At 42.0% G+C, this 26,843-nt stretch overlaps 7 protein-coding genes across 11 annotated transcripts in view; 2 read left to right on the plus strand and 5 right to left on the minus strand.

Moving 5' to 3' along the window:
• The window catches only part of LOC125767025 (SET domain-containing protein SmydA-8), a 31,056-nt gene extending 28,433 nt beyond the window's left edge, over positions 1-2,623 (minus strand). The window contains exon 1 of the mRNA XM_049433249.1: positions 2,372-2,623. Within this exon, the coding sequence (XP_049289206.1) occupies positions 2,372-2,407 (36 nt within the window). The 5' untranslated portion in view covers positions 2,408-2,623. The remainder of the gene's footprint in view (positions 1-2,371) is intronic.
• LOC125767034 (methanethiol oxidase) lies at positions 150-2,122 on the plus strand. The gene is made up of 4 exons (XM_049433263.1): positions 150-360; positions 435-598; positions 668-1,893; positions 1,973-2,122. Exons 1-4 carry the CDS (start codon positions 348-350, stop codon positions 2,019-2,021), a joined length of 1,452 nt encoding a protein of 483 aa, XP_049289220.1. The 5' UTR covers positions 150-347; the 3' UTR covers positions 2,022-2,122.
• Positions 2,624-3,137: 514 nt separating the features above from the next.
• On the minus strand, positions 3,138-10,532 carry LOC125767044 (septin-2). Its single transcript, XM_049433286.1, has 4 exons — positions 10,401-10,532; positions 5,341-5,598; positions 4,468-5,268; positions 3,138-4,395 (listed from the first exon to the last, which is right to left on the minus strand). Exons 1-4 carry the CDS (start codon positions 10,428-10,430, stop codon positions 4,231-4,233), a joined length of 1,254 nt encoding a protein of 417 aa, XP_049289243.1. The 5' UTR covers positions 10,431-10,532; the 3' UTR covers positions 3,138-4,230.
• A 688-nt stretch (positions 10,533-11,220) lies between these two features.
• On the minus strand, positions 11,221-13,112 carry LOC125767035 (trafficking protein particle complex subunit 12). The gene is made up of 3 exons (XM_049433265.1): positions 12,876-13,112; positions 11,852-12,812; positions 11,221-11,789 (listed from the first exon to the last, which is right to left on the minus strand). Exons 1-3 carry the CDS (start codon positions 12,964-12,966, stop codon positions 11,411-11,413), a joined length of 1,431 nt encoding a protein of 476 aa, XP_049289222.1. The 5' UTR covers positions 12,967-13,112; the 3' UTR covers positions 11,221-11,410.
• A 215-nt stretch (positions 13,113-13,327) lies between these two features.
• LOC125767107 (elongin-C) lies at positions 13,328-15,330 on the plus strand. 2 transcript variants are annotated; one of them, XM_049433374.1, is made up of 3 exons: positions 13,328-13,545; positions 13,761-14,008; positions 14,405-15,330. In XM_049433374.1, exons 2-3 carry the CDS (start codon positions 13,803-13,805, stop codon positions 14,544-14,546), a joined length of 348 nt encoding a protein of 115 aa, XP_049289331.1. In that variant the 5' UTR covers positions 13,328-13,545; positions 13,761-13,802; the 3' UTR covers positions 14,547-15,330. The 2 variants fall into 2 exon arrangements, with proteins under 2 accessions (XP_049289331.1, XP_049289330.1); XM_049433373.1 differs by having other exon boundaries at positions 13,330-13,510.
• An 84-nt stretch (positions 15,331-15,414) lies between these two features.
• On the minus strand, positions 15,415-17,957 carry LOC125767000 (mini-chromosome maintenance complex-binding protein). The gene is made up of 3 exons (XM_049433194.1): positions 16,554-17,957; positions 16,219-16,462; positions 15,415-16,135 (listed from the first exon to the last, which is right to left on the minus strand). The coding sequence occupies exons 1-3, from the start codon at positions 17,825-17,827 to the stop codon at positions 15,761-15,763; spliced, it is 1,893 nt and encodes a 630-aa protein (XP_049289151.1). The 5' UTR covers positions 17,828-17,957; the 3' UTR covers positions 15,415-15,760.
• Positions 17,958-19,108: 1,151 nt separating this feature from the next.
• The window catches only part of LOC125766979 (sodium-dependent serotonin transporter), a 31,543-nt gene continuing 23,808 nt past the window's right edge, over positions 19,109-26,843 (minus strand). For all 4 annotated transcript variants that reach the window (XM_049433143.1, XM_049433140.1, XM_049433141.1 and 1 more), the window contains 6 exons: positions 24,970-25,426; positions 24,487-24,760; positions 23,937-24,410; positions 21,530-21,730; positions 21,288-21,455; positions 19,109-20,961 (listed from right to left, as the gene is read on the minus strand). In XM_049433143.1, the coding sequence (XP_049289100.1) occupies positions 20,881-20,961; positions 21,288-21,455; positions 21,530-21,730; positions 23,937-24,410; positions 24,487-24,760; positions 24,970-25,426 (1,655 nt within the window). In that variant the 3' untranslated portion in view covers positions 19,109-20,880. The remainder of the gene's footprint in view (positions 20,962-21,287; positions 21,456-21,529; positions 21,731-23,936; positions 24,411-24,486; positions 24,761-24,969; positions 25,427-26,843) is intronic.

Genomic DNA, 26,843 nt, shown 5'->3' on the forward strand with positions numbered 1-26,843 from the left:
TTCCGATCAACATTAATTACATGCACGTCACTGTGCGCAATCGGCAAGTTGTGCGCGGAGGCCCCAAACGATCGCACCAACACATGCTCAATCGATCTACCGTACGCGTTGTTTACATGTTTATTTCGGAGATGGTCTTACCCCCACTGAATCGGGGTTGGTAGATGCTGATGACAAGCAACTTTCGTCACTTGACATCAACTGCTCCCGAACAACCTCATTTATTCCTTCGTTAAGCTCCAAGTGTGAAAGATCGGCTTGTTTCTGCTGCTATCAGTCTAGGGTTTATCACACATCAGAATTCTCTTATCAGGTGCATTTGTCACGAACGGGGCGGGTCGAACATAATGGGTGATACAAGTAAGTAAAAGGGATTTAATGTTGCAGAAGTCGATTGAGACTCGATATGATATAATATTCTCCCTTTTTGGCAGAGTGCAAATGTGGTCCAGGTTATGCAACGCCGCTCGATGCGGTTCGCAATGGTCCGGTTGAGAAATTGCTTTACGTTGTTTGCGTGCAGCCGAATCTGGACGAAGAGCATGGGGATTATCTCGCTACGGTGGACGTTGACCCGGCTAGCTCAACATTCTGTCAAGTGAGTTCCCTTTTGCTGTACAGAGCATCCCTTCGTCTTGTAACTTCCTTCCTTCCTTCACATCTGCAGATCATACATCGCACGTACACCAATAGCAAAAGAAATGAATTGCACCACAGCGGCTGGAACACCTGCTCGAGCTGTCACTTTGTCCCGGGCGATAAGGAAGTACCCACTCGGGACCGTCTGGTGCTGCCGTGTCTGAACTCGGACCGCATCTTTATAGTCGATACCGGAACCGATCCGCGTGCTCCCAAGCTCGACAAGGTGATCGAGGCTGACGTGCTGAAGGGGGCCAACTGTACGGCACCTCATACCACCCACTGTCTGCCGAACGGGAACATTATGATTTCAATAATGGGTGATGCCGAGGGTAACGCGAAGGGTGATTTCGTGGAGTTTGACAAGAATTTTCAGCTAGTTGGCACTTGGTCGCGTGGAGATCGGAAGGCTTTGTGCGGATATGATTACTGGTACCAGCCCCACTTTAACGTGATGGTCGCCTCGGAATGGGGCGCCCCGAAACTGTTCCGTCGCGGATACCATCCGACGGACTGTGCCGATCGTACGCAGTACGGTTGTCGGTTGAACTTTTACCGCTGGCAGGAACGGGAACTCTTCCAAACGATCGACCTCGGCGATGATGGACTGACACCGCTCGAAATTCGTTTCCTGCACAACCCAAAAGAAAACCAAGGGTATGTCGGATGTGCTTTCTATGCGAATGTGTACCGGTTCTATCAGAAACCTGGCTCTTCGGAATACACCGCCGAAAAGCTAATTGATGTGCCGGTGAAGAAAGTTTTGGGCGAAAATGGCGAGATCGAAATGATGGGCGGCATGATGACGGATATTCTTATCTCGCTGGACGACCGGTACCTGTACTTCAGCAACTGGCGTCACGGAGATGTCCGGCAGTATGATATTAGCGATCGTGCCCATCCACGACTTACGGGACAAGTGTTTCTGGGTGGAGCGATTCAGAGTGATTCGCCAAGACGTGTGCTGGACGATCCGGAATTAAGCGAACCACCGAAACCGGTCTACGTGAAAAAACGCCGTCTGCTCGGAGGACCGCAAATGTTGCAGCTTTCACTCGACGGACGTCGGCTGTACGTGTCGTCTAGTTTGTTCTCACCGTGGGATAAGCAGTTTTACCCGGAGATGGTAGCGGCCGGCGGCACAATCGTACAGCTGGACATTGACGTCGAAAATGGCGGCATGAAGCTGAACGAGAACTTCTTGGTGGATTTTGGAAATGAACCGTATGGGCCGGGTTTGCCCCATGAGATGCGGTAAGATGCGGACACGCTTTGAGATGGTCCGATAGAGGTTTTTGTTTTAATTATGTTTTTTTTTGGGTTTTCTTTTCAGATATCCTGGAGGTGACTGTACGTCGGATATCTGGCTAGTGAACGAGTAAATTCCAATTCTAATGTTGTGCAAAAAATACGCAACAGTTTGAAGTCATTCCAATGTTGAAATTTATAATTACAATTTAATAAAAAAGCATTTTAAACATTTTAAAGGAGGATTTTAAGAGGCTTTAGAAGGAGTAAAAATGGATAACGGATATTACAGAACAGTGGTTTCAATACATAACCGGCGACCGTTTGGCTTATTGGTGCACTCACTCACTTTGCTGTAGTACATCGGAATGGCAAAAGGGTTGTACTACCTACTAAGTACCAACGTATTACCGGCAAACTAAACGAACTTTGAAGAATTTGAGATCTTCAAAAGAATTCACACTATATTCGCACATTTACATACCTGCGCTAAAGTTTCTCCTATAACAAATCGATACATTGCACTAACTTCGGAACATCAAAAGCATAGCTTTCTAGAAGGGAACGTGTTTGACTAAACGCACTCCAAGCGATCGTATTGCAAACGATTAACAGAAGAAACCACACACTATCGTAACGCACTGAACATGTTCCGATATAAAAAAAACAATTGAAATTGTAGGTAGGTTTACTAGTTGCTGCTTTAGTAGTTTTATGTGGGCACATTATTTTGGTCAACTTTAGTGAGCATTCAAATTTAAAAGGAAAATGTCCAGAACCATGAAAAAAAGAATGATTTTTTTTTTTTTTTTTTTTTTTGCTCGGTTAGAACGGCCTGGCCGTATCAAGACTTATTTTACCACGTAGCAGGATAGTCAGTCCATGCTACGGGGAGACGGTCCGGATGGGATTTGAACCCGGTCCCTGCCGTGTGGACGGGCGCCGTTTTTCACATGCACCACCGGGCCGCCCCAACAAAAAAAAAAAAAAAAGAATGATTTTTTTAAAGAAAATAAAACACTAATTGCTTACATTTGTTCGTGGTAGATAGTGAAAGGAACTCTCAAATCCACCCGTAAAAAGTTTGCAGAACTATTTTTAAACGTACACTGTTTTCTCGCGTAGAGAATGCGCATGGGTACGGTAACATTGTAGCACATTGTTGCAGCTTTTCCGTCTCTAGTGATGAGAATTATGTAAAAGATAAGTAGAAGAATTTCTTTCCTTCCAACCGTAAGAGATTTTAGTCGTTCTTTTTATCTTACTTAAATCATCAAACAGACTGTATTTTAGGCGGTATAGAGTTACATTAAATATGGATGATTCATGCGTAACACGCAGCAAAGACAGTCCGTTAAAACATTGCTGGTATTACTGCGCTACTAAGCAAAACCAAATGGAAATAGTAAATAAAATCTTGTCGTGTCTGCATACTTTCCACTTCAGCTGCCAACTCGCTACTCTACTCTATTTCTTTTTCTTTTGTTTATTTAATTTGTTTCTTTTTTTAGATCTGTTTGCGTATTTTGCATTTAGTGCGATTCTGGCTTAAAATAAAATCGTTTATATATAAAATTTATTTTTCATACCCTGGAACGATATACGTTGCAAATAAGATGGGGGAAAAAATGTCTCGATAAAATTTGTTAATTCAATACTTTTTCCACTTTTCACATTTAATAATCGCGACACACAAATGGACTCAGTCCCACCGGACGGCTGCAAGCAAATGGAAAACATTGCTAATTTATGCCCCCATTCGAATGCATCCGTATTCATTACGTGAGACTGGCCTTTGCGGTTTCGTAGTGAAATTTTTCTACAATTAAACTTGGTCGAGCTAAATCTTTCTTTGTTTTTGGTTGGGTAGGTAATACTCTATCTATTTCCCGTGCACCTACAGAAAGAGAAGCCTTGTCAAAAAGTGTACATATATATTCTTTTTTCATTTTTTTATAATTTTGGCTATGCTTCTTTTCAACACATTTTTTTAAAACGTTCCTTGTACAGCTTCTATCGTTGTAATAATAAACTTTTGCACATTACATTTTTGTTTGGTTTGTTTCGTACGATAGTTTTCTGTTAAACAACACCGAAGCCACCGAACCCTTGTGTTGCTGCCAAGACAATTATGAAATAAATTGATACTTCAAACGAGGGGAAGAAATGTGCCACATTCTAAAACTAATCCCACATAAATTCGCCAAATTCTGCATTGAAAGCGAAACAAAATTCGACAATAGAAGGAGAAAGAGAGAAAGAGAGCAGAAAGTTGGAAACAATGCGTTGCGTATTTTGTAACGAATCTATCCGGAACGCACATCCATGCATTCGTTAGGAAGTTCATTTCTTTTTGCTCTTGCCCAGCGTTAGCGTATGGTGTGCCGTCATCTGTGATTTGCGCCGATTAAATTCGACGAACTCTTCCTCCAGCTTTTTGCGCGATTCCTCCAGTTTGCGCTTCTCTTCGGCATGATCCTTCTTTAGCTTGTCGAATTTGGCATGGAGCTGTAGGAGGGGGAGTATGCAAACATTGAATCAATCTGCTTCAAGGAACCGTAAAAGAAACCGTGCTCTTACCTCCTTTTCGCTCTCCTTCAACTCAGCTTCCTTCTCCTTTACGCGAACTACAAACATCTGGCGTACCTCATCCTCCTTGGCCTGCAGCTCAGCCAGATGGTTGCTGCGCTTCGCCTCGAACGTCTGCTGAAACGATACCGGCTTATTGTCGCTGTCCACATCGGTGAATCCCATCTCCTCCAGCCGCTTCTGCCGGTACAGTTCATAATGGCGCGTGTGCGTCTTCTCGCGCATATCCTCCATGTTTGTGCGGATCAACATTTCACGCAGCTTCACAAAATCGCAGTGCGCTTCGTTCTCCACCTGTACCGTACCCCACGGATATTGGCGTGCCCGTACCGTCTTCTGGCCGACTCGCACAAAATCCGTACTGCCCACGACCGCAAATGGAATGTGCGAGTTCATCGTGGTGTTCACTTCCGCCACCGATTCGTCATCGGTCGGGAACTGATAGATCTGGACACCGTTCACACGAAGTTCATCGTTAATCTTTGCCTTAAATTTGGCCAACTCCGTTTTTGAGATCGTGTCTGCCTTGGCGATGATCGGAATGATGTTGACCTTCGAATCGAGCATCTTCATGCATACCAAATCGAGCGACTTCAACCCATGTCCGGTGGGACAGATGAAATACAGACAGATGTGCGTACGGCTGTCGTGGTACGTCGACAGTGAGCGCTTAATCTTGAGCTCCTCCTGCAGGAATGCCTCGAACTGCTGATCAATATAGTCGACTACCGCCTTGAACGAGTCGTCCTTATTGATCTGGTCGCCGTAACCAACCGTATCGCAGATCGTCAGCTACGAAAGATATTGAGAAATGTTATTAACTAAAAAGGCCCAAAGTAGCATAAACACACTGCCGGTTCTTACCTTTAGCCGAACCATGCTCTCTTGCAGCTCGTACGTGTGTGCCTTTAGCTTAACACTCGGGAGCGTGTGAGGACTTGGCTGCGATTCAAAATTCGTGTTGAACAGCGAGTCCATCAGTGTCGACTTGCCGAGACCCGTCTCTCCGATGCACATAATGTTAAACACGAATCCATTTTGGACGCTCTTGCTGACCAACTGATCGGGTAAGCTGTCGAATCCGACATGTCCCGATTGTTTCAACGAGCGTGTTAGATCATTCTGCAAAAATTAAACAAAAATGATTGAAGACCGCATCAGAAAGTTTTGACATTTGTTACATTTAATTTGATGTATTTTTAAATAGATTTGCATCGAACCAAAGCCGGCCACTCAGACAACAAACGTGATCGTAAAATTCACCAAAGATGAAACCCGAAAGAAAAGTGACCTCCTCGTTTTTACAAAAAATACAATCACTCAGAAAATTGCTTTTTCTGATCCGAGAAGGATCTGATGAACACTTTCATATCTATGAAGCGCAACGTCGTGATAAACAACAGGACCTTTTAGACACTATATCGCACCCAGGAGTGGAGATAAATACTTTAAGTCATCCACCAGGAAGACGGCGACTTTCACATCGTGGTCCCAATGTAGATTCTTGTGTGTTTAACGATCAGTGTAAAGGAAATTTCTTCATAACTTTAAGCATCACGCTAAGGATTGTGTGATCTGTTGGTCCGCGCTGATCTCCCAGTGACCTGTATAAGTATCGGACCAACACTTTTTTATGCAAACCTCCAACGACTGATAAAACAAAAAAAGAAAGCTGAAACAAACACTGATTTCTAGTAAAACGTAGAGTTCAAGGAAAATTAAGGTTATTAAATTCGACTAATGTCGGGGTTTTTTGCACGTTTTATGCATCTACCCAAACCTATAAAACAAATTACTACAAAGCTACGCATTTTCTTTTGGATTCCCCTATCGCTTCTTTCAATTGTGTAATGCTCCTTGTATAAACAACAATCAACATGTCCAAAAATTATAAAAATCATAAAATCAAGATAGTGACAATTTATACCACCGCAACTACAACGACATACGTTTAACAGACGACAGACAGGTTGGCAGAAAAATCAACACCATTCGAATGCATAATAACGGTGTTACGTAGATTACATTAACCATGCGTTGATCATCTGTTTTATCTGCAGTTTGTTGTCTGTTTCAATTTCATCCGTAAAGCGATCAAGTTTGAAACATGACACGCTCCGACAGATTTGGAGTGGACCAATAAATCCCTGGGACATTAGGAATACAGCGCACCATATATCAATGTTCCATTGATCTCGCCACCTATTTTTCCATCTCACTACCAAAAAATATTTTATAGAGCAGGGACAAACAATAAATTAAAATTAATGTATCTCATCAATGTTTGCTGGTTGCAAAACCATCATATCGGTAACGACTTGTGCCGGGGCTAGACAATCGGGTCACTCTGCGACCAGTTCATTCAAACGAAACGAAATGTATAGCTACATGATTTGTTAATTTCCGTGCCAGACATAAGGCAAAGGTTTTTTCTCGTTGTTTACTCCGAAAGCCACCTAGTGTGAATGTATCGCCCACATGTGCTTTACTTTTAACGGTAGATGGACCATCAATATTTCACCACCAGCACAAGACAAATTGTTGGTGGATTGATAAACAATAAGGAAACGGTACCAACATATAACCGAACCATGGTGTGTGCGCACACAAACACGCACAAATGCATTTTGCCGGCCAGTTAGCTGCACCAAAGCAGTTCAACCGATTAAAATGTGGAGCAATTCAGAAAGATCTACCGAAAAGCGTTGTTCAAACTATTTACAACTGTCGGTTGATACATTTATTGAACAATCGAGGTGATTGCCTGCAACAAACTTACGAAGCGAAACGTATTTCAAGGCCTCATTAATATGCACGGTAGTTTCAGGGGATGGGTTGAAACTATATATATCATAGTACTAGCATAAAAAGAACGCAATGGACTACAAAACCAAAAAAGGAAACACTATCGTTTTAGCCTGTCGATGTCTATTTGCTTCTGAAGGAAACTTTCTCCCTCTTCGCCAAGTACCGGAGAAAGTGGACCAACCTTATCCATCCATTGTCGTACTCCATTCTCGGCACGTGACATTTCGTTCTTCCTAAGCTATCTACGCAGTACAAAAAGGAACAATTTTCCATTTCTTATGAACAATGCCAGACACTGCTTGCAACTGGAATATGTCAGGAGAAAGCAAAATCTAAAACTATAAATGGCTTAGTGTACCATTGTGCTCATTACACTTAACATTGATCTAATGATACTCTCTTACGGTAAAAGGGGAAAGTGCATTTGTAGAATATTAAATACTTGCTTTTGGAAGGAATTACTACCCGTCGCATGCTACAATGCATTTAAGTGTTTTGGCAAGTAATTTGGAGCTGCAAATCATGACAAAATGTTTACGATGAAACGCAAGCATTAAAAAATGAATGAAGATAATTAAATGTAACTAATTTCGAATGATTCCTATGTTTAATAACCCTTCTATATAATATCTTACATGCCCTCTATTGGCCGATTTTACTCCGATAGACCAAAGCTACCTAATACATAAATGTTAGCAATTGGTTCAGCACATCAATTGGCGGTAGATGATCAACACGAGATGGTGTTGATCGTATACAGAATAGTGTATCAAATCTCATCTGGACCACACCGCCGTATTCAGGACTAGCTATATAACTCTGAATTTAAGTCAAGCAAGACCAGAAATGACAGACAAAGACCTCTGGCAATTTTATCGCCACAAAAGAAGAAGGCGATCAATTGGCTCGACGACTCCCGTTTGAAAATAATGGATCGTTCGGCCTCGAAATTATTGGATTAAATCCTCCGTTTAAAGTTTTCACCAAAAATGTTCGCTACCACTCATTTGAGTTCCATTAGGATTAGCGATCTTCGGGTAAAACATTATCCATTACCAAATGGAAGGGAATTTTTCACTTCAACCTTTTCCTCCTTCCTTCTGGGAAATTGCCTATTGCTGACTGGTCTCGTCCGACACATTCGTCTATCTTGTCCGGGTACTGTTTTATCGATCAGTATAACTTCCAGGGGAAACGAAAAGATCATTTTGTTCATGATCTTCATCTTCACAAGATGTTGCCCTACACAGTGTTCTTTCAGTGTTGTTGGATATTCTTAAAGTGAATGCCAGTTGACACCATGTAAAACTGATTCGCTTTTTCGTAGGGGATGTTACAAATAAAATAATGTGGTTTTCGAATTTTGTACCTGTCCAATAGGATAGAAACAACAAAGGGCCAAGTGTTGCATAAACCGCTAGATAAAACCAATGAATTAGGGAAGGTCAATTCATATATTGCTAGATGTACTCATATTGAAAATTAGAATGTTGTGTCGGTCAAATAGTAATTCACCACTTAACATGACTCATCCCTGAGTTCAGATAGCCATTAGGCGGAACAACACAGAAGAATCGAATCAAACTGATTCCAGACATATTTATGAAAGAATCCTTCGTATTCCAAACTTCTTCCTACAAAAAGAAAAAAAAATTACCAACAATTCTTATCAAACTTTTTGAAAACAAAATTGGACAATCCCAACAGACAATTTCATTTTCGTTTTCATGCTATAAAATGTACAAATAATGTTTCCACAGAAAGAAAACGAGAAGCGAAACATCTTTGCCCTTTTCTTCTTCTCATTCAACAAACTTTTTTTTCTGTTTATGCGTTTCCTCAACAACCCTGTCAGCGATCATACGCAAGATTAATAGCGTATCGGCAGCAGCAGCAATGGCCACACCAGAGCACAGCCAATATACTGTTTATTTGTCTTCTCCTCAACGAACGTGCTCTCCCCGCGTTTGGCGCGGCAAACTGACCGCCATTCGTAACGTGTAGGCCACTACACTCGGAATTAGAAAGTGTGTGCCGAATTTATACGATCCAACGCCAATCGGTTGCGGTTGGTGTATATGCGGTAACAGCTATTATGCGGCCCGATACCGACTTTTTCCTGCATCGCTACACTATTTTCCGACGCATTTTCCTGATCCCCTGCTATAAGCGCTTCTATTCCTCCAGCTGCAAAACAAACAACGGGAAATACGTATATTTTTGTTTGTTAAGTTTCTGCTGGAAAAAGAAAACGTTACTAATTACATCCCGCTTAGTGACGGTATGGGGAGAGAAAACCGTTTTTTTTTTTGTAAAAGCCAGACGGCCTTCTCCATCTAGATCTCGAGCTCTCAAATGCCGGCGTCGCATAAACAAAGCATTTGTTTCACATCGCGTCAACTGCATTCTTGGCTGCGCCCCGATGCGTTCTGCTCTGTTTGCACAATGCATGCCTATGTGTGTATGCGTGCGTGTTAGTCATGAGACATACATTTCCGGTTGGGTGCATCTTGCGTTTTGCAATGTTTTTGTTTTTTTTTAATCTAAAGAAATGAAGGATTTTGATTCCCCTTATTCTAGACGACAGTTCAAACAGTATAGTCGGCATACTAAAATTATCGATATTTAACATTCCAGAAAGCTTTTCAATACATTCGGGACACTTTGCTGCAAAATATTGTCCTTTCTTCACTCCAGATATGTATTCTTTGCTTCGCACACACAATTCGCGCACACAGTCACATACATTCACCGTATAATCGGTAGTGTTTATCGTTCCCTTCCGGCGTAGGGAATTTTTTTCCTACTTTTCCGATTCTGATGAATCACAGTGCTTAGAATGTGCTTACTTCATCACTTTCCATCAACACACGTAGGTTCACAAATTCTCACGAACAGGGAGCACCTCTACACTTCCGGTCCACTGAGTGTTATGATTATGTTAAAACAGATAAATCAGTGCACCAAAAAACAAGGCGGACGCACCCTACACGACGCCCTGCAATGCACTTGTATTCTTCGTTATAGAAACACTTTCCACACAACGTATAGTAAACCCAACGCATGATGGTCACTAAAAATGGTACAGAAACTATAAATTACACGCACTATTTTACCTTCATCACTGCAACGTCCGCGGCCGCCATCGTGATTCCAAGGATTGTTGAGATGAAATAAACTATTGTTTGGCGTGTTTGATTCCAGCTAAACTTCTTTCGCTTCTTTTTCTCCGATGACGCATTACGTCAAAGTGCAAGGGAGGGGGATACGGTTGGAATTTCGAACATGCGTGACCGTTTGTAACACACTCTTTCTACAGATTAACGTGCCAGAATAAGCAATATTCCTTTCTTTGGTAATATTTTAGTAGGAGAATCTTTTTCCAATTTACTTCTTTCATACATTAACCAGATTTTACCTCAAATTTCAAATTTCCTGATTTTCGAACATGCACATAATTTAAATGAAGTTACAATGTGGTTAATCCACCGGTCAGGAACAATACATTGCATATTTTGTATTCAAATCACGGGATTAAAATAAAAAAAACTTAATTCAAAAAGATTATATAATGAAAGTACATATCATATTTAAAAAAGTGTTTTTAATCAATTTATGCTTATCTGCATGCTTTTACAGCACCATGACCGAAAACATCTACACTGTGGTTGATCTTTTGGTCATAATTAAAACCGTTGGAAATCATTTTATGCGCAGCATAAAACTGGTAATTTGGTGAGACAAACAATTACACGAATAACATCTCTCTGCAAACATTAATTACTTTATTCGTCATTTCTATACCATATTACTACATCGAATGAGTGGATAATCCAACAACAATTTAATCTCATTTTTACCTATTCTTTCATTCAAATGTTGTCTCAAGAACATATTTTCAATTCAGATAATTGATGCTTTTATAGTACCAAAGAGTAATATTTCTTAGTTACGTTCCTTCTTTATTATCCATGCTTCAGCATCTAACATCTCAACCATTTTAGGCAAAAAAAAATAAATTTACCGAAAATCTATACTAATTTATCTATGCTGCCTGCTAACATAAAGAAATGTCTTTTTGATTTACTTCGCCCAGCGGAAGTAGCTTTTGCTTCTAGCCCGTCTATTACACTGTAGTCTGTAGTTTGAGACAGACATCCAGCCCCACCGTTAGATCGGCCCGGTGTCGATTAACCAGCTTTAGCAGATTGATTTTCTTCTCTTTCGCATGATTCGATTCTAGCTCGTACAATGTCGACAAGTTCACGAGCAATGATTCGTTCAGACAGGACTTGGTGTTACGCTGGATTGCCCCCTCGTATAGCTTGATTGCCTCCTTAAGCTTCCCGGAATACAATAAACATACGCCCATGTTGTTATACAGCATTGTGTTGGTTGGTGCCGCTTCAGATGCTTTCTGGAACAGTTCAAATGCGCTCTGGAAATCGTTTTGGGCGACGGCTAGTAACCCTCGGTCGATAAGATCAGGAGCTTCGGAGCTGTTACTACGATAAGAATGAAAATGTTGTAGAGTAATGTTTCTATATACCCAAATGCTTTCGCATACTTCTCTTTAAGACGACGTGCTTCGGAGAATTTCTTCTCTGCGCCTAATATATCACCGCACTGTAGCCGTATCCGTCCCCACGCGGAGAGTAGAATTCGTTTTTGTGGAGTCGATGCTGCACCAACCAGGCGATCCATTAATTGTTCTACCAGACCGAAATCTTTTACCGCAAGGGCACAATTGACGATGGAATGTAAAATGCGCGTTTCCCGCGTCGTCCAGAACTCGTGCGCTGCCTTTGCGTGTGATACGGTTCCAACAGTACGTTCGAAATACGATCGTATCTGATTTACGACCGCCAGTAGATCCGTTAAACGATTCAGCGCGACACGTGGCACACCAAGATAAACGGGCAACTCGGCAAGCAGCAACCGGAAAGAGAAAGGTGCCATGGAACCCTTCCGATCGGCGTGCATGTCCGGATGATAAAACTCGAAAAAGACATCCGGATTGCTTAGCGCACCGAATGGTTCCGCTTCAACGCGGGCTATTTCATACTGGCCCAATTTTACGAGCAGTGCTAAACGCGTAAACCATAGCTGCAGCGAATTCGGGCTATGCTTCACCGGATGGCCAGCATGGCCAAAACCTTGCTGTTTTATCGTCAGCAAACGCGCTGTCAAATTAACAGCCGATCGGAAGCATCCATTCTCGATCAGCTCTCGCAATCCTCGTTCATCTTGGGTAACGTTGTCCGGCAGCAGTAGCTTGCGCTGTTGTGCTTCGCTGGCATCCACCAACAACCCTACGGCGTCCTGGACTGGATCAGTCAAATCGGTGGCAACACTCACACCCGGCATGGTGAGATTTGTTGGTGGAATGCCCGGGACCATCTTCGGTGGTTCCCACATGTCGCGTACACTATCGGGAATGTTTATTTGCGCTTGTTGCTCCATCGAACTGTTTGCTAAGTAATCGTAAGATAAATATGCTTCCGATACAGCTCCTTGGGAGCGACCATCTGTAAAAGGAAGAGAAAACACTTCAGCGCCGCCCACAAAGCCTTTGCACTCCATGCACATACCTTCGTCGGCAGTCAAGCTATCAAAGCAGCTCGGCGGATCGTTAGCAAAGTATTTACTTATATTCGGTTCTGTATTGCCACTCTTTGCCATTTGGATGCTAACTAACAGGCAGAAATATCTATTTTCCTCGTTGTAAACGGAGGAGAGAAAAACATTGAAGTGATACAATTGCTTTTGTTTTTGGTTTCACACTGCACGACAGTTCTATCACAATGACGTTTCACAATAGTCAAGATAAAACAAGATAGATGTGTCTGCAGAACACCCTTGAAGAGTTTTTTTACTAGTTTTTTCATTAATTTTATACACCATTTTCTAAAAACATTCTCATCTGGATTCTGGATTCTGATGGCGATGGCATTCTGTATTCCGATAATTATTGTAAAATTAAAAAAAATAATTACAAGTGGCATAACCATCCACTGTGCGTTCGAACTTCATAAACTGTCATTTTAATTTACGTCAAATAAAAACAACATATTGCCACCACTCTTCCTCTCCAAAATCTTCCCGAAGATCCATTGTTGATTCCGGTTCGCTTTTTCTGTGCGTGCATTTACTTGTGTGTGCAAATAAAACATATTAATTAATAAACTCCCTAGAAAGCTGTGCGGCTGTGCTGATTGCGTTTTAGGTACTACCGTCTTTTCATTGTGTTCTATTGTGCAGGTTTGTTCAAACGAAAGTAGCTGTACGTCGGAAGCACTAGTGCACGAAGAAAGTGTATAGTCATCATCCGGCGCCCATATCATTTTGTCTATAGTGTATTTTCTACTCACTTATGACTGGTTAATACTGTGCTCATACTTATCTACTTAATAATTAGCATCTAGTACAGTAATCGTTTTGTTGATGTTCTAATTGTATTTCTCCCTATTGCCTAGTTTCCTGCATCCTCTACCGCAGCGAAACAGATCCAGAACGACATGGAGGAACGCACCGGAACAGAAAGAATTTATGGTGGATGTGAAGGACCGGATGCAATGTACGTGAAGCTCATCTCGTCCGATGGACACGAGTTTATTGTGAAGCGAGAACACGCACTAACGTCCGGCACGATCAAGGCCATGCTCTCCGGTCCGGGCCAGTTTGCGGAGAATGAAGCGAATGAAGTAAACTTTAGAGAAATACCGTAAGTTGTCACTAAAATTATGTAATTAAAAGCCTCATCCCTTGAAACGGTTCCCTTTGCTCATTCATTATGGCACGCGCACTTAGGTTTCCGTTCTAAACCTCCGTGAAATCTCCCTCATTGTAACTGATAAAGTGTTTGGAATCGGTATAGCTACCTCAGCTATAACCTTTGAACTTTACGTATGGTGGCGCCAATGCAAAGATTGAATAGTTGGACGTTGCCCGGCGATCACGATCGATCGTATGATGGGAAGATGCTGTTATTGATGTCCCACATCATTCCAATCAATATTTTAAAAATGTAATAGTGTAGTAAAAGACTATGACAGTTAGCGCGAATGATGAAACAATTGTGAATGATACCGAATAATGACCTTTCGTTCTATCTTTTTAGCTCACACGTCCTCGAGAAAGTCTGCATGTACTTTACCTACAAGGTACGATACACAAATAGCTCGACGGAAATACCGGAGTTTCCAATCGCTCCGGAGATTGCATTGGAGCTACTGATGGCCGCTAACTTTCTCGACTGCTAGGAGCTAGTGTTAAGGTGTAATTTGGTTTCCCATGTTTTTTGTTTTGTTTTGTTTGTATATATTAGGACCCTTGAAAGATAAAACTACACTGATAACATCTAGATCCTTACAGAAGTACGGAAGAAAGCAAATGGAGTGCCCACAATGTGCATTTTATACTCAAACCGATTAATTAATCGTTCGTAGTGATCAAAAGCCTTAGCATAAAGATGTTGCATGTTTCACAGAACTCTCTTGCTCTGCAATAGTTGGAGGATCGCTTTCTCAAGTGGATAAATTCAAACGCAAATGTCGTCCTGTTCCGCTTTTTTATTTTATTTTTTCATGTTTACAATCGCCTTGTTTCCAGCAAATTTCCAACAACAAAAGCAATGTCTGTAACACTTATTTCACGGTAGGGAATATCTAAAGAATGTATCATTTCATTTACAAGCAGAATGTTACATGTAGCCAACGAAAAAATGCAACATCTGGGTATAAAACTCCTTTCGAGCTAGGAAATGGACAGTTTTGTTGTAAGAAATATGAAAAGCAAGTGTGAAAAATGAAACTTTTACCGTAACGTTTGCAGCTAAACTTTCAGAGGTAGGCAAGTCGGTCACTCTCTATCATGCTCGCTTGTTTTGCCTCACCAGACAAAAGAAGGATCCCAAAAAGACCAGAAATGTGTGTTTCTGTATAAAAGATAATGTTTTTTTTTGTTATTTCATCTTTTATTGTTATTTTCTTCTATTCGTACTACGATAAATAATAAAAAAAGGAAATTTGGTAAAGGAAGCGAATATATCTGATGGTTCGTGTCGATGGTTAAGGACGAAATATCGGATCTTTCAGAGTAAAGTAACGAAGAAGCGTTCGTTGATTTTCTGGGGTTTATTTGATGTGATCAAAGCGCGTTATAAATTTGAATCATTATTTAATGAAATATTTACGTTCATAAACCCAAGCACGGCATCATCTCAGCGAAATGCAAACAGAACAAAATGACCAACAGTTTTGCATTTCATCGTATCGTATTGTTGGCAATTTCTTTCAAAATTAAAAAAAAACTTATCTCTCATTTTAGCTTGTACTACAATCAAGAACATGTAATTGGACAAGCGGTGTTTCGCGGGACACGTACACAAAGTTTAAAAGAAATAACCAAAAAAAAACATAATACAACACCAAATTAAGCGAAAATCACCAAACATAAATTAAGCTTCAGCAGAAGGTTATGGTTCGGTTTTAGTTTTGCTAAACATCTCGATCCGATTGCGTCGCTCGCTCTCCAACACCTTCGCCCGTTCCCAATCCTCCCGCCCCAATGACTTCCGGCCACGGCTCAATCCAAGCAATCGTGCCAGCACGAACAGTGCATGCAGATCGTCCATCGTGACCGCACTGTTTTCCGTGCGCATTCGAACGAAGTCATCCTGCACGATGGTAGGATCGAGCGTTTTCATATCGAACTCACGCACACGGGCAGTGGTTAGGTATCGGCGCATCTCGTCCAGCTTTGGTGTGATGTAGTGCCGGCCAGCTTTAATCGTTTCATCGATCAGTTTGATCGCATCCAGATCCGGAACGATGGGCAGATAGCAATTGCTCTAAAAGGTGAGATGAAACGGGGTGTGTAAACAGGTGGAAATATTGGCAAGTATTTGTTCGTTTGTCAATTCACATAACTTACCGGTAGCATACTTTTTCCTTCACTTAGTATCAACACCGGCACGTCGGCATTGAAATCAAGCTGATAAAATTGAAAATTGTACTTCAACCGTTGGCTCTTGATGAGGTGTGCAACGTGTTTAACTGCTTCGACACCACCCGATTCGAGCTTTCCCGTCTGCAGACGCGTTTCATCCAGCACCAGATGGGTATGGGGAGCTAGTTGCAACAGACCGCTCGTGAGCTTATTCGTTGTGTAGTCTTTTCTGCAATAGAATAAAAGCAAGGAATAAGGAGATTGGTCCAAGCAGACAGATATCTGCATTAATATGGCAGCAATTGGAAGATATCTCTTACTTAGGCACGAACTGCACCGTATTCATGGTTTCGAGCGTCATCGGCAGATAATGGCTGACGGGCAGTAGCAACTCCAGCAGCTCGTACAAGGAACGCGTATAACCGGGTAACACTTCCGCCGGAATGTTGCTGATATTTAGCGCGAATTGTCCTCTGCATTCTACCTCGTCCCGTATGTACACCGACGACACGAGATGGCACAGCAGATAGTCGGCAGCGATCCCGTCCCCGAACAGACACTGCGTGAAAAGGTTGTGCAGATCTTTGAATGTCGTTTCGCTAGCTATGGCCTCAGCGTTTTCCAATTCAGCGGACTGACTCTGCCCTAGCAACAGTGGATTCGTGTGGGAAAGTTTCCGTACACTAATGGCGTGCAGCCGTGGTATTAGCGAAGGAGGTGGATGTGTTGCCTGATGCTCCGATACATCGTCTGCGAACTCATCCATCCCGGTACTATCTCCGCTACCGTCGAGGGCTGGATCTACGGAAAGGAAACCAACCACCTCAATCACAGTGTTAAGCGTCCAATCGTCGCAGTTGCTGTACAGCTTGACCAGACATGCTTTTCCGGGTCGATCGGCAATTGGTGAGTTGAGCAGATAATCGGCAGATAGCACAGCTCCGCTTGGTGCTGCTGCTGCTGGAACTGGTGCTTCGTTAGTGGCCCTCTTTTTCACTCCATTAGCACAAGTCTTAGGAGTGGTTTCTGCTGTTGAACCTTGCTCTGCTGTGCTCATTCCATCGACTTCCATTTGCTCATCATCAAGAGTACGTTTAACGGTAGACCGGGAAACTTCCGCATTACCATCATTCGGTGTTTCGGAAAGTTTACGAGGAAGATTTCCCTTTTGTTCCTTTTCACATTCTTCAGCCCACCGATTCTGACCGGGAATGGTGATAACAAACAGTGATCTGCGCTCACCGAATGTGTTGTCTCCGTTACAACCCGTATCCACAACTTCCGTTGCACTGTTGTACAGTAAAATGTCCCGATATTTGCCGTTCTGTTGCCGTACTACCGAACCATCGGATTTGGAACGGACGGTGTATCGCTCGAGATAACACTCCGGGTCCTGCATGTCCTGCAGCATGCCGCGAAATCGTACCAAACAACCGTCCGGGAGGTGAGCAAGCTCGGTGCAGTTGAGTAGGGGAATGGAGAACCACACGGTATCGACCGATAGTTGCTTCACACATGCTGATTCGTGAGCAATGAAATACTCCGGAGTCCAAGCCGTACAGCTAAATTCCGATTCCATTGCGAAATGTTTCATATGCTACGGGACACCACCTTTGAATTGAACTGCTGGCTCGATTCCACCAAACGATGCAAAAAGATGCTAAACATATTATTTTGCGCCAAATTCATCTGTCACACGTGCAAGGTTCTTATAGCTTAGGTACGTTCGAAACTGAACGAGTAACCAAGATTGCTTCAAATCGATGATCCAACAACACAACGAACGAACAGACCCAGTTAGCAAAATTAGGCACCGAAAACTCCAACGACCGTTGCTCAATTCACACGATAATCCTTCCTCCCTCCTATTCCCTTCTCCTAATTAACTATTTCTCACTACTCTCGGCCTGTTCGACTTTCCTTTTAGGTTTTATTTATAGTTTTTATTAAATCATATGGCGTGGTCGTACCTGGAAATTAACCTGTGTTTCCACACGTGTCGGAGGGGTTACGAGCGATTAAAACACGTGGCGGTGGGGGTTAGAACACGTGGGGGTGGATTTACGAGGGCTTAGAACACGTGTGGGCGGGGCTAAACACTTGATACCGAAGCAACGAGGGCTTAAAACTCGTCTGGGCGTTGCTAAACACTTTTGGGCGTGGCTATGGATGTTTAAAACACGTGTGGATGGGTCTAAAACACTTGTGGGCAGGGCTACGAGAGTTTAAACTACGTGTGGGCGGGGCTACGAGAGCTTAAATACGTGTGGGTGGGGTTAAAACACTTGTGGGCGAGGCTTAAAAGGCTTCCAATACGTGTGGAAGGCACTACGGGTGCTTAAAACACGAGTGGAAGTTCCCTTAGCTCCGCCCACAAGTATTGTAGCTCCACCCACAAGTGATGTAGCCCCGCCCAGAAGTTTTTTAGCTCCGCCCACAAGCCCCGTAGTCCCGCCCACATGTGTTTATGTCCTTGTAGCCTCACCCACACGTGTTTTAGCCCCACCCACTAGAGTATGAAGCTCTCGTAACTCCACCCATAAATGTTTTAAGCTCTCGTAGCTCCGCTTACACACGTTTTAGTCCCATCCACGCGTGTTTAAAACACCCATAGCCCCGCCCACAAGTGTTTAGCAACGCCCACACAAGTTTTAATCCCTCGTAATCTCGCCCACAAGTGATTTAAGCTCTCGCAGTCCCGTTCTGACATGTTCGAAGCCCTCGTAGCCCCGCCCACACGTGTTTCAAGTCCTCGTAGCGCCGCCCACAATTTGTTTGTAGTTGAATCTTCATATTTCTATCCCTCATGAAGATCTTCCCACGCTTGTTCGGATGTTATTATTTACCTCCAATAAAGAGCAGAAAAAGCCATTCGTTTAACTTATGAAAGCAAATAAAACCTCAAAGAACTTTATTGTCCGTGTTTCAATGTTCTGTTCGAAATGCGAGATTTGCATTAGCGCCTTTCTATTATTTTACACTGGTCAACAAATCGCTAACAAACCCTTGAACAAAATATCCTACTCGCCAGTAACACTGTACACGCCATTCGAGAAATAGAATCCACCTCCCGCAGAGCCGCATCTTCACATAAACCGAGCAGCAAATGGCTGTGTTGCTGCCCGATTTCTATTGTCCTACCAGTAACAGTGTTTTTTTTGGTTTGGCCATAAATATGCTCCAACTTGGATTTAGCGAATAGAAAACACTACATTCACAGGCGTAAAATAAAGGCAAAACATAGGTGTGTGAAAAACAATTTTTCAACGTATGGTGGTGTATGGTCGAACATATTCGATGATCGTCATCGATGATAGTAATACCTCAAGATCCGTTTGCTTGAGGATGCGTTGTACAGGTTGGTACAGGATTTGTGGTCGTTGCTCGTGATGGTTTCGACATCCATCAGATAATACATACCTAACATACCTATTAGTCTACGATTAGATTCCATAAAAATAGTTCTACTATGCAACATTCAGCAGTTTTGTATTGTTGTTACTCTGCACATGGTATAATAGCTAACACTGTATATAAATTCTAGTATATGGAGATATAAATATCCATTTAAATACTTTCTTCCAATTAGTCTATTAAATGCATCGATCGCTAGAAATATGTAAAACTTTATAAAAGCATCTAACAACTTGCATTATGTCCGGTAGCCCGTACATGATTCTTTTTTGTAAGGTTTAAGTATTTAAGAGGTGTACTACCTGCCATTAGGATTCTACTATTTCAAACAATTCACTGCATTACTTAACGATCATCTTGTCGCTATGCTATGCTTTCACATTAACGCTCCACTCAGTTTGTTTTGGTTTTACAACAAGTTATGGAAAGGAACAACGTAACGTCGATGAAATTGTGAGTAAAAATAAATCTTAGAACAAGCTCAATAGTTTTGTTTACCACACATAAGCAAATTTTTTTCCATCTCCCTATCTTCCTGCCGAATGGATGAGAGTAGATCTTTTACCGGAGTCAAACTATGTTTGTTAGCGCAAGTAAGTATGCAGCACTATACATCCGAAGATGGCTGTAACTACGGATGGCTGTTATCTTCTTGGCTGGACTTCATGATTTGATGTGATTGCTCACTGCACCGAACTAGATCTACACTAACCATTCGGTGGCCAACGGAAATGTCAACTTTCCCCGAAACGTGTTCGTAGCGGTATAGCACGGTATGGCCTGGGATAGTTTCAACCCGAACGGATAGCATCCGGTAGGGGTTGTGCGTGTATCCTCCAGCAACAGCACGGCGGCCGATGCAACCGGGATCGCACCACAGATGGAACCGGATTCATCTCCACGTACACGAAAACTATCATATTGACCAATGGCATCGGGGACACAGGCGCATCGTCCTTTCCTACCAAGAGTACATCTATTGCTATCAGCTTGATTGCTGCTGCTGTTGCTGCTAGTGCAACTGCTGTTACTACTACAGTTGCTGATGCTTCTTCTACAGCCTCGACTACGTTCGCGATTACAACGGTGAGCGCTACTACTTCTACTACTACGACAACGACGATCATGATTAGCGACGGTAATGGTGACGTTTGGGGAACAGCAGGAGTTCGTTGGTGAATCGAGGCGCACAAAGATACCGCGCCGCATACAGTTTTCTTCCGCGCAATCATGTCAGACGGCGGTGCCCGTATACAGCTGCCCAGGGATAGCCGTCGGTATCAATGGTTCCGGTTTAAACGTGCGTCTCAAGCGCTGCAAGCAGATGAGAAATCAGATATTGGATTAATGGGGATTAATGGGTTTAATGTTTTTTTTTTATTTTTACGATAATTTGAAGAAAAATGTAATTTGAGAACATTGAATAAATACTCTTAATTACTGTTTCCTCACATTTGGTACACTATTGAACTATTCATTGAATAATTTCAGGCGTAGTACTTAGTACATTGCATCTTGGAAGAATACGTACTTTTAGACTTGAATAATTATACGACTACATTGAGGATTTTTTTTTGTTTTCATGAATTTATAATATAAAAATTGTAATTTTTTCAATAGATTGTCACTTAAATACTTACATCTTCACAGTTGCCGGGACTTTTCAAAAATTTATAAATCACATACGTTGGAATGCACAGCACCGATGATAGTGTCAATGCCCAACCGGCGGCTACACTCCACTCAGGATATTCATACTCCTCGCCAAGCATTTCCTCATACCCGAGCAGTGAAAATATCAGTATGCACTGGAATGGAAAGAGAAAATTTTTAAATTACAATAAAGCATAAGAAAAATACCTTCCATACAGCGAATACGTACGAACAAAAATGTCGGACTGATGTACTTCCAGCAGATGCGCCAAAACAGTGACGGTTTCTTGCCCAACATTTGTTCGATGTCGGCCGAAAAGTTCTCCACTCCGTAGAACCAAAAGACACCGGCCGCTTCCACAAACACTACGAACAGTATCGCCAGACCGGGGCCGTACACGTTCAGGAAGTTTACCAAGTACACGCCACCCTGGAAAAAGTGATGAAGGAAAATTAATTGAAATCTTTAGTAAAATAACAATCGATTGACCAAGTTAGAAACAAAATGATTGCTCTACAATGATTAGAATCGTTCAAAAAGCTCATAAATTGTGTGTTAGAAACTCGTCTAAACGCTTGCCATGCTCACACATTTAGTGGATTGTAGTCGATTAAATGTAGCTAAACGTGAACGGTCCATAGTAGAAAGATACATATCTAGTGCAATGACATGGAAAAGGTTATCCTGCCGTAACGCTTTGACGGTTGCATCCAGGACACACCTATCAATGAAGCGGTACGAAAGGCGCGAGAAGAAACTGTTCCGAGATAAATCGTATCCATTCAACACCACCGCACCGAGGCTCAACAGGAACCCGTTTAAACGGTTTCCCCATTGGCTCATGCATAAAAACATGACCAACTCCTCCCGGTGGATACTTCCTCCGACCCACCACGATACACATCGGCACGTATCGTAAGTGATTGAATTAACTCCGGAACATTATTTATCACTTGCCGGCCACTTGGTCTGCTGTTGTGCAAATGGTCTTTCTGTGGCAGTGTGTGCACGTTTACTTATCAATTCAAATGTTGTGAGAATGCCGGCCCCATACCGATGTGAGTGTTTTGCCAAGGTCCATAGCCTGGCACTTCCTTTAACAGAAATCTGGGCCAGGCAAACTGTTAGAATGGACACAACCAGGCCATTAAATAGACATTTATTTGTCTTTCGGTTCTTTCTTCCACCGTTCGGTCATTATCTGTCCAACAACCGGCCGTGGAACAAATCGAACAGATCCTTCCATCAATGCCCCAAACCCATTTGAAAGGCTTTTTCCTATTGCAACTTGAAGAAGCTTCGAGCGCAATTGAACTCCGAGTGAAAAGTCCTCCGTTCTTTATACTGTCTATCACTTTTATCTTCTCAGTCTTTCGAAGAAATGGTTTCGTTGCCATTCTTCAATACTTGTTGTTTCTAACCCAACTGTCGGCAATCAACTTTTGATGTACACCCCACAGAGGCCCATTTTGATTGCCAGCTTGTTGATTTTTCTACTTCGAAAGGCGACTGCAAATGGAGTTTTTACTTTCTTCTGTGCTTTATTATGTTTATTAGGACCGCCTATTCCAAGGACATTTGTAAATGGGAATTAATTGAACGTTAAGTGATTTGGATAGCGTTGAGAAAAATATATTTTAGTTTTTGTATAACAATAGATTAGCCTAATCAAAGATCTGTATCTTCAAGGAGGGGAGACTTAAATGATAGAAGTAGCTGAAACCGATATTTTTTGGTATTAATTTTGGACATCTTTTCTAAGACCGACTATGATGTTGTTTATGAAGTTTCTTGAGGAATTAAAACCCATTTTACATAACGCTTAAGTTTTATTTACAAAACATAAAACAAGAAATATAAAGCTGCAACTGACAGGGGAAGAATTTTGGAATGAACTTAGGAAGACTTTCCGACAGGATCAATTAGAAAAACAAACCTTGGACACAATTTAATATCCTTCCAAGACGAGTCCAACAAGCCCCCATGATGTTAGACATCCACTGCGCCCTCCTGATTCAGACTAATTTGGAGAACTTTAAGTCTAAAAGTCTTCCATCCAATTTTAGATTAATCTGACCTCATCGCCGACTAGGTCTTAGAGTGATTTCTGTATATATTATAAATAATACATTGTTTTAAACGAGATAAGATAGGTTAGATATTACAGATGTAATATCTGGTTCAATAAAACTTCACCCTTCTGATGTATTTTCTATCATTTCCCAAAATTCAGTAAAAAACTACAGAGTAAACTCATACGAGAAGGCAACTTGTATATATGTTCAAAAGGAACTAAACCATGTAAAAAATATTATGGTAAAATAAATTATATTTTTGTTCCTTAAAAAAAGAAGAAAAGGCAAACATCCGCTAGAAAAAATGTTTATCATTTCTTGCATCTAAGAGGAATTGCCCGAAATAAAAGGACTCAATTCCTGTTACACTTTATTACAAAGCTTATAAATCCTGTCTAATATTCTTGATATGAAATCTGAAAAATGCCTTGTGATAATTGTACTGCTTCAGCTCCAGAGGCTGACAATACGGCCGAAGCCGTCATCATGAATTATAAATAAATAATAAATAAATAAATCTGAAAAATTCTGCAAAAAAGTTTTTAATAAGATATACTCACATATGTCATAGTGGGAAGCGCACAGATGTAGATCAATCCAAGCAAGATCAACACAAACAGCTCCCGGCGGCGACCGATCGTACGCGGATACTCATCGCACAGTGCTGTTATCATCGCCTCCAGTCCACCGAACGTTGAGTCTAGGCCGAGTGTGATCAGCATCAGGAAGAAGATGATCGACCAAAATACCGATCCTTTCATCATGGCGATCGCTTCCGGATAGACGATAAACACCAATCCCGGTCCCTCGAGACCAACTTCCTCGATCGATTTGTTCTGCACCTGTGCCATATAGCCGAGTACGGAAAATATGACAAACCCAGCCAGAAAGCTGGTAAGACAGTTGATGCTGCTCGTCAGCAGTGCGTCTCGATAGCAGTTGTTGTTGAACTTGTTGTAGCTGGACAGGGCCAACAGTGTTCCGAAACCGGGCCCAAGGGAGAAGAAGATTTGTGAGGCAGCATCGATCCATACCTGCGAATACGAGGGTAGGAGGGTTTGAAAAGAAGAAGTTTCCCAACAACTCCCATAGAGTTTTTTTTGTACTTACGCGCGAATTATTGAGCTTATCCCACTGGGGCGTTAGATAGTAGCGAATACCTTCGGCAGCACCAGGTAGTGTGACACCACGGGCTAGTAGAATCAGCAGTACGACGTACGGGGCAAGGGCCGTCACCCATACCACCTTACCGGCACTACGAACTCCTTTCCAGAGCGAGAAGTATACCAGCACGAACACACCGAATACACACAGCGCGAGCGAAGGTTTCACCGGTCCCATAAAGTCCAGTCCGTTCGATTTGTACTGCTCCAGCACCTGTCGTCTGCAGAGACGAACAAAAAAAAACGGTATCGAAAGATGATAAAGAGACTGCACTTTTACTATCGGCCATTATCGGATTCTCCTGCTCGCTGTGATAGCACACAAGCGAGACAGACGGAAAGACTTTATTTTCTAACCAAAAGGATTTATGATTTGTACAGAAACCTTTATGGCATTTTTGTCCGATTTAGTCCAGTAGTTACTACTTACTCAAAAAATTCCCTCGCCGGACTGGACAGTGCGGGCCCTTCGCTGACAATGCTTGCAACGGTCGACATGGTACTGGTGGTCAGATTGGACAGCATCGTTGGCAGTGTGCTGGACAGCAGATGTTGATCATACTGGTAGTAGTGCGGGTGTGTGGTGGCCATCGTTGAGTTACCGAGTGCAGATGCAACCAGTGTCACACCGGCTGACGCTACATTCGTGGTCATCGATGACATGAGCGTAGTCGTCACGGTTGGTACGGAAGCCGTGGTGGAGGTGAGCGTTGCATTAACCCGTCCAGTGACCGGTGAGCAGTTTTCCGTGTTCCACGGATTGCCACATTTGGTCCAGGGCAGCTCGTAGCTGAACGAAGCGAACAAATAGTAAACGGCCCACCCGATGATGGTGTTGTAGTACATGCCCATGTAGATATCGATCAGACAGATAGCGTATCCGACACCTGTATTTTTTTTTTGGGGGGGAAAAGATATAAAACGAATCCACATGTCGATTAAGTATCCAACGGAACTCGTCCAACAGAATCGTAAACTTGCATCGTTGCAAAAGGATGATAATTTTAAAATATATTACTTCCGATCCGATTGAGTTATTGGTCAGTGACGCATAAAATCGGATAGCGTCGGTGGCAGGTGATTTACGATGGTAAGCGTCCGTCCGATTTATTGTCAACCTTTGCCGGGGGTAAGTGAACGCGTGTGTGTGTGTACCGGTCGGTGTTGGGACGGTAAACCGTGGTACCGTTCCATTAATGTAATGGTTTGCCCACAGGGCAAACCTTGGAGGGCGCACAAGAACGGAATCGTGCTGATCCCTAAGGAGTCATTTATGGAAGCGAATTATTTCCCAATCAGACACATCGATACGGATTCGGTAGGCCTGAGTTTATGGTCAACTGTAAGCTACATTTTGATACGTTTGGTCATTTTGGAACCAATTTGATTCTGTTCAATAAAAAGCAAATTTTTTTATCACACAAAAATTATGTACGAATCATCGATTTGCAGCTTTACCAAAAAATAAAAATGGATAAACATTAATCTCAACTCAATTAGCAGACAGGCACACAGGCCACAGAAATATTTTTAAAGATAGAAAAAAAAAATTTTTTTTTTTAAAGTTTAAAGTTCCACACATAAAAGGATCCCCCTCGTTAACCGTAGTGTCTACGACCAAAAAAAAAACACGTTGTTCTACGATTGCCTACCCGGGTAGGCCATACATTTTTTATGGAAGTTTTCATTTTTTTCGGATTCTAAAGCGTATATCTTTTGGTCTACTCGTTGTATTTGCATGAAACTTTCAAGAAAGATGGGTTTTTTAGTTGTGCAACTAATACCATTTAGCTGAGAATGTTAATAATTCTGGTTTTGTTTTTTTTTGCATTTTTTACAAAATTTTCTCCGTATATCTACGACCGCCTACTCGGGTAGACCATAGTATTTGCATGGGATTTTTCAATTTTCGGATTCTAAATCATGTATAAAGCATATATATCTAGTTTTTCGGGGTTAATTGTAGCCAATTAATCATCTTCAATCATATTTTATCTTTGTATATTATTTTCGCAGCTTAATTTATAATTAAGTTTTTATAATTATTTTTTTTATAATTAAGAGCTTTCCACGTAAGCTATTATAAACCTCTAATGTTATCATATTACTAACACTAAGTGCTAATATTTCAAATTATTTACATTTGGAGAAATGTGTGTTAAATTCGGAACGTGAAGAACAAGCAGGTTTTTTTTGACATAAATAGCAATTTCCTTTATGTTTGGTTCTTCCTGAGGTATCTCGGCTGAAGGTTGTCCAAGAAAACTACCGAAAAAAAAGAAAACTCCCATATAAATCCTATGA

The sequence above is a fragment of the Anopheles funestus genome, chromosome 3RL, assembly GCF_943734845.2.
Source record: "Anopheles funestus chromosome 3RL, idAnoFuneDA-416_04, whole genome shotgun sequence".
Lineage (NCBI taxonomy): Eukaryota > Metazoa > Arthropoda > Insecta > Diptera > Culicidae > Anopheles > Anopheles funestus.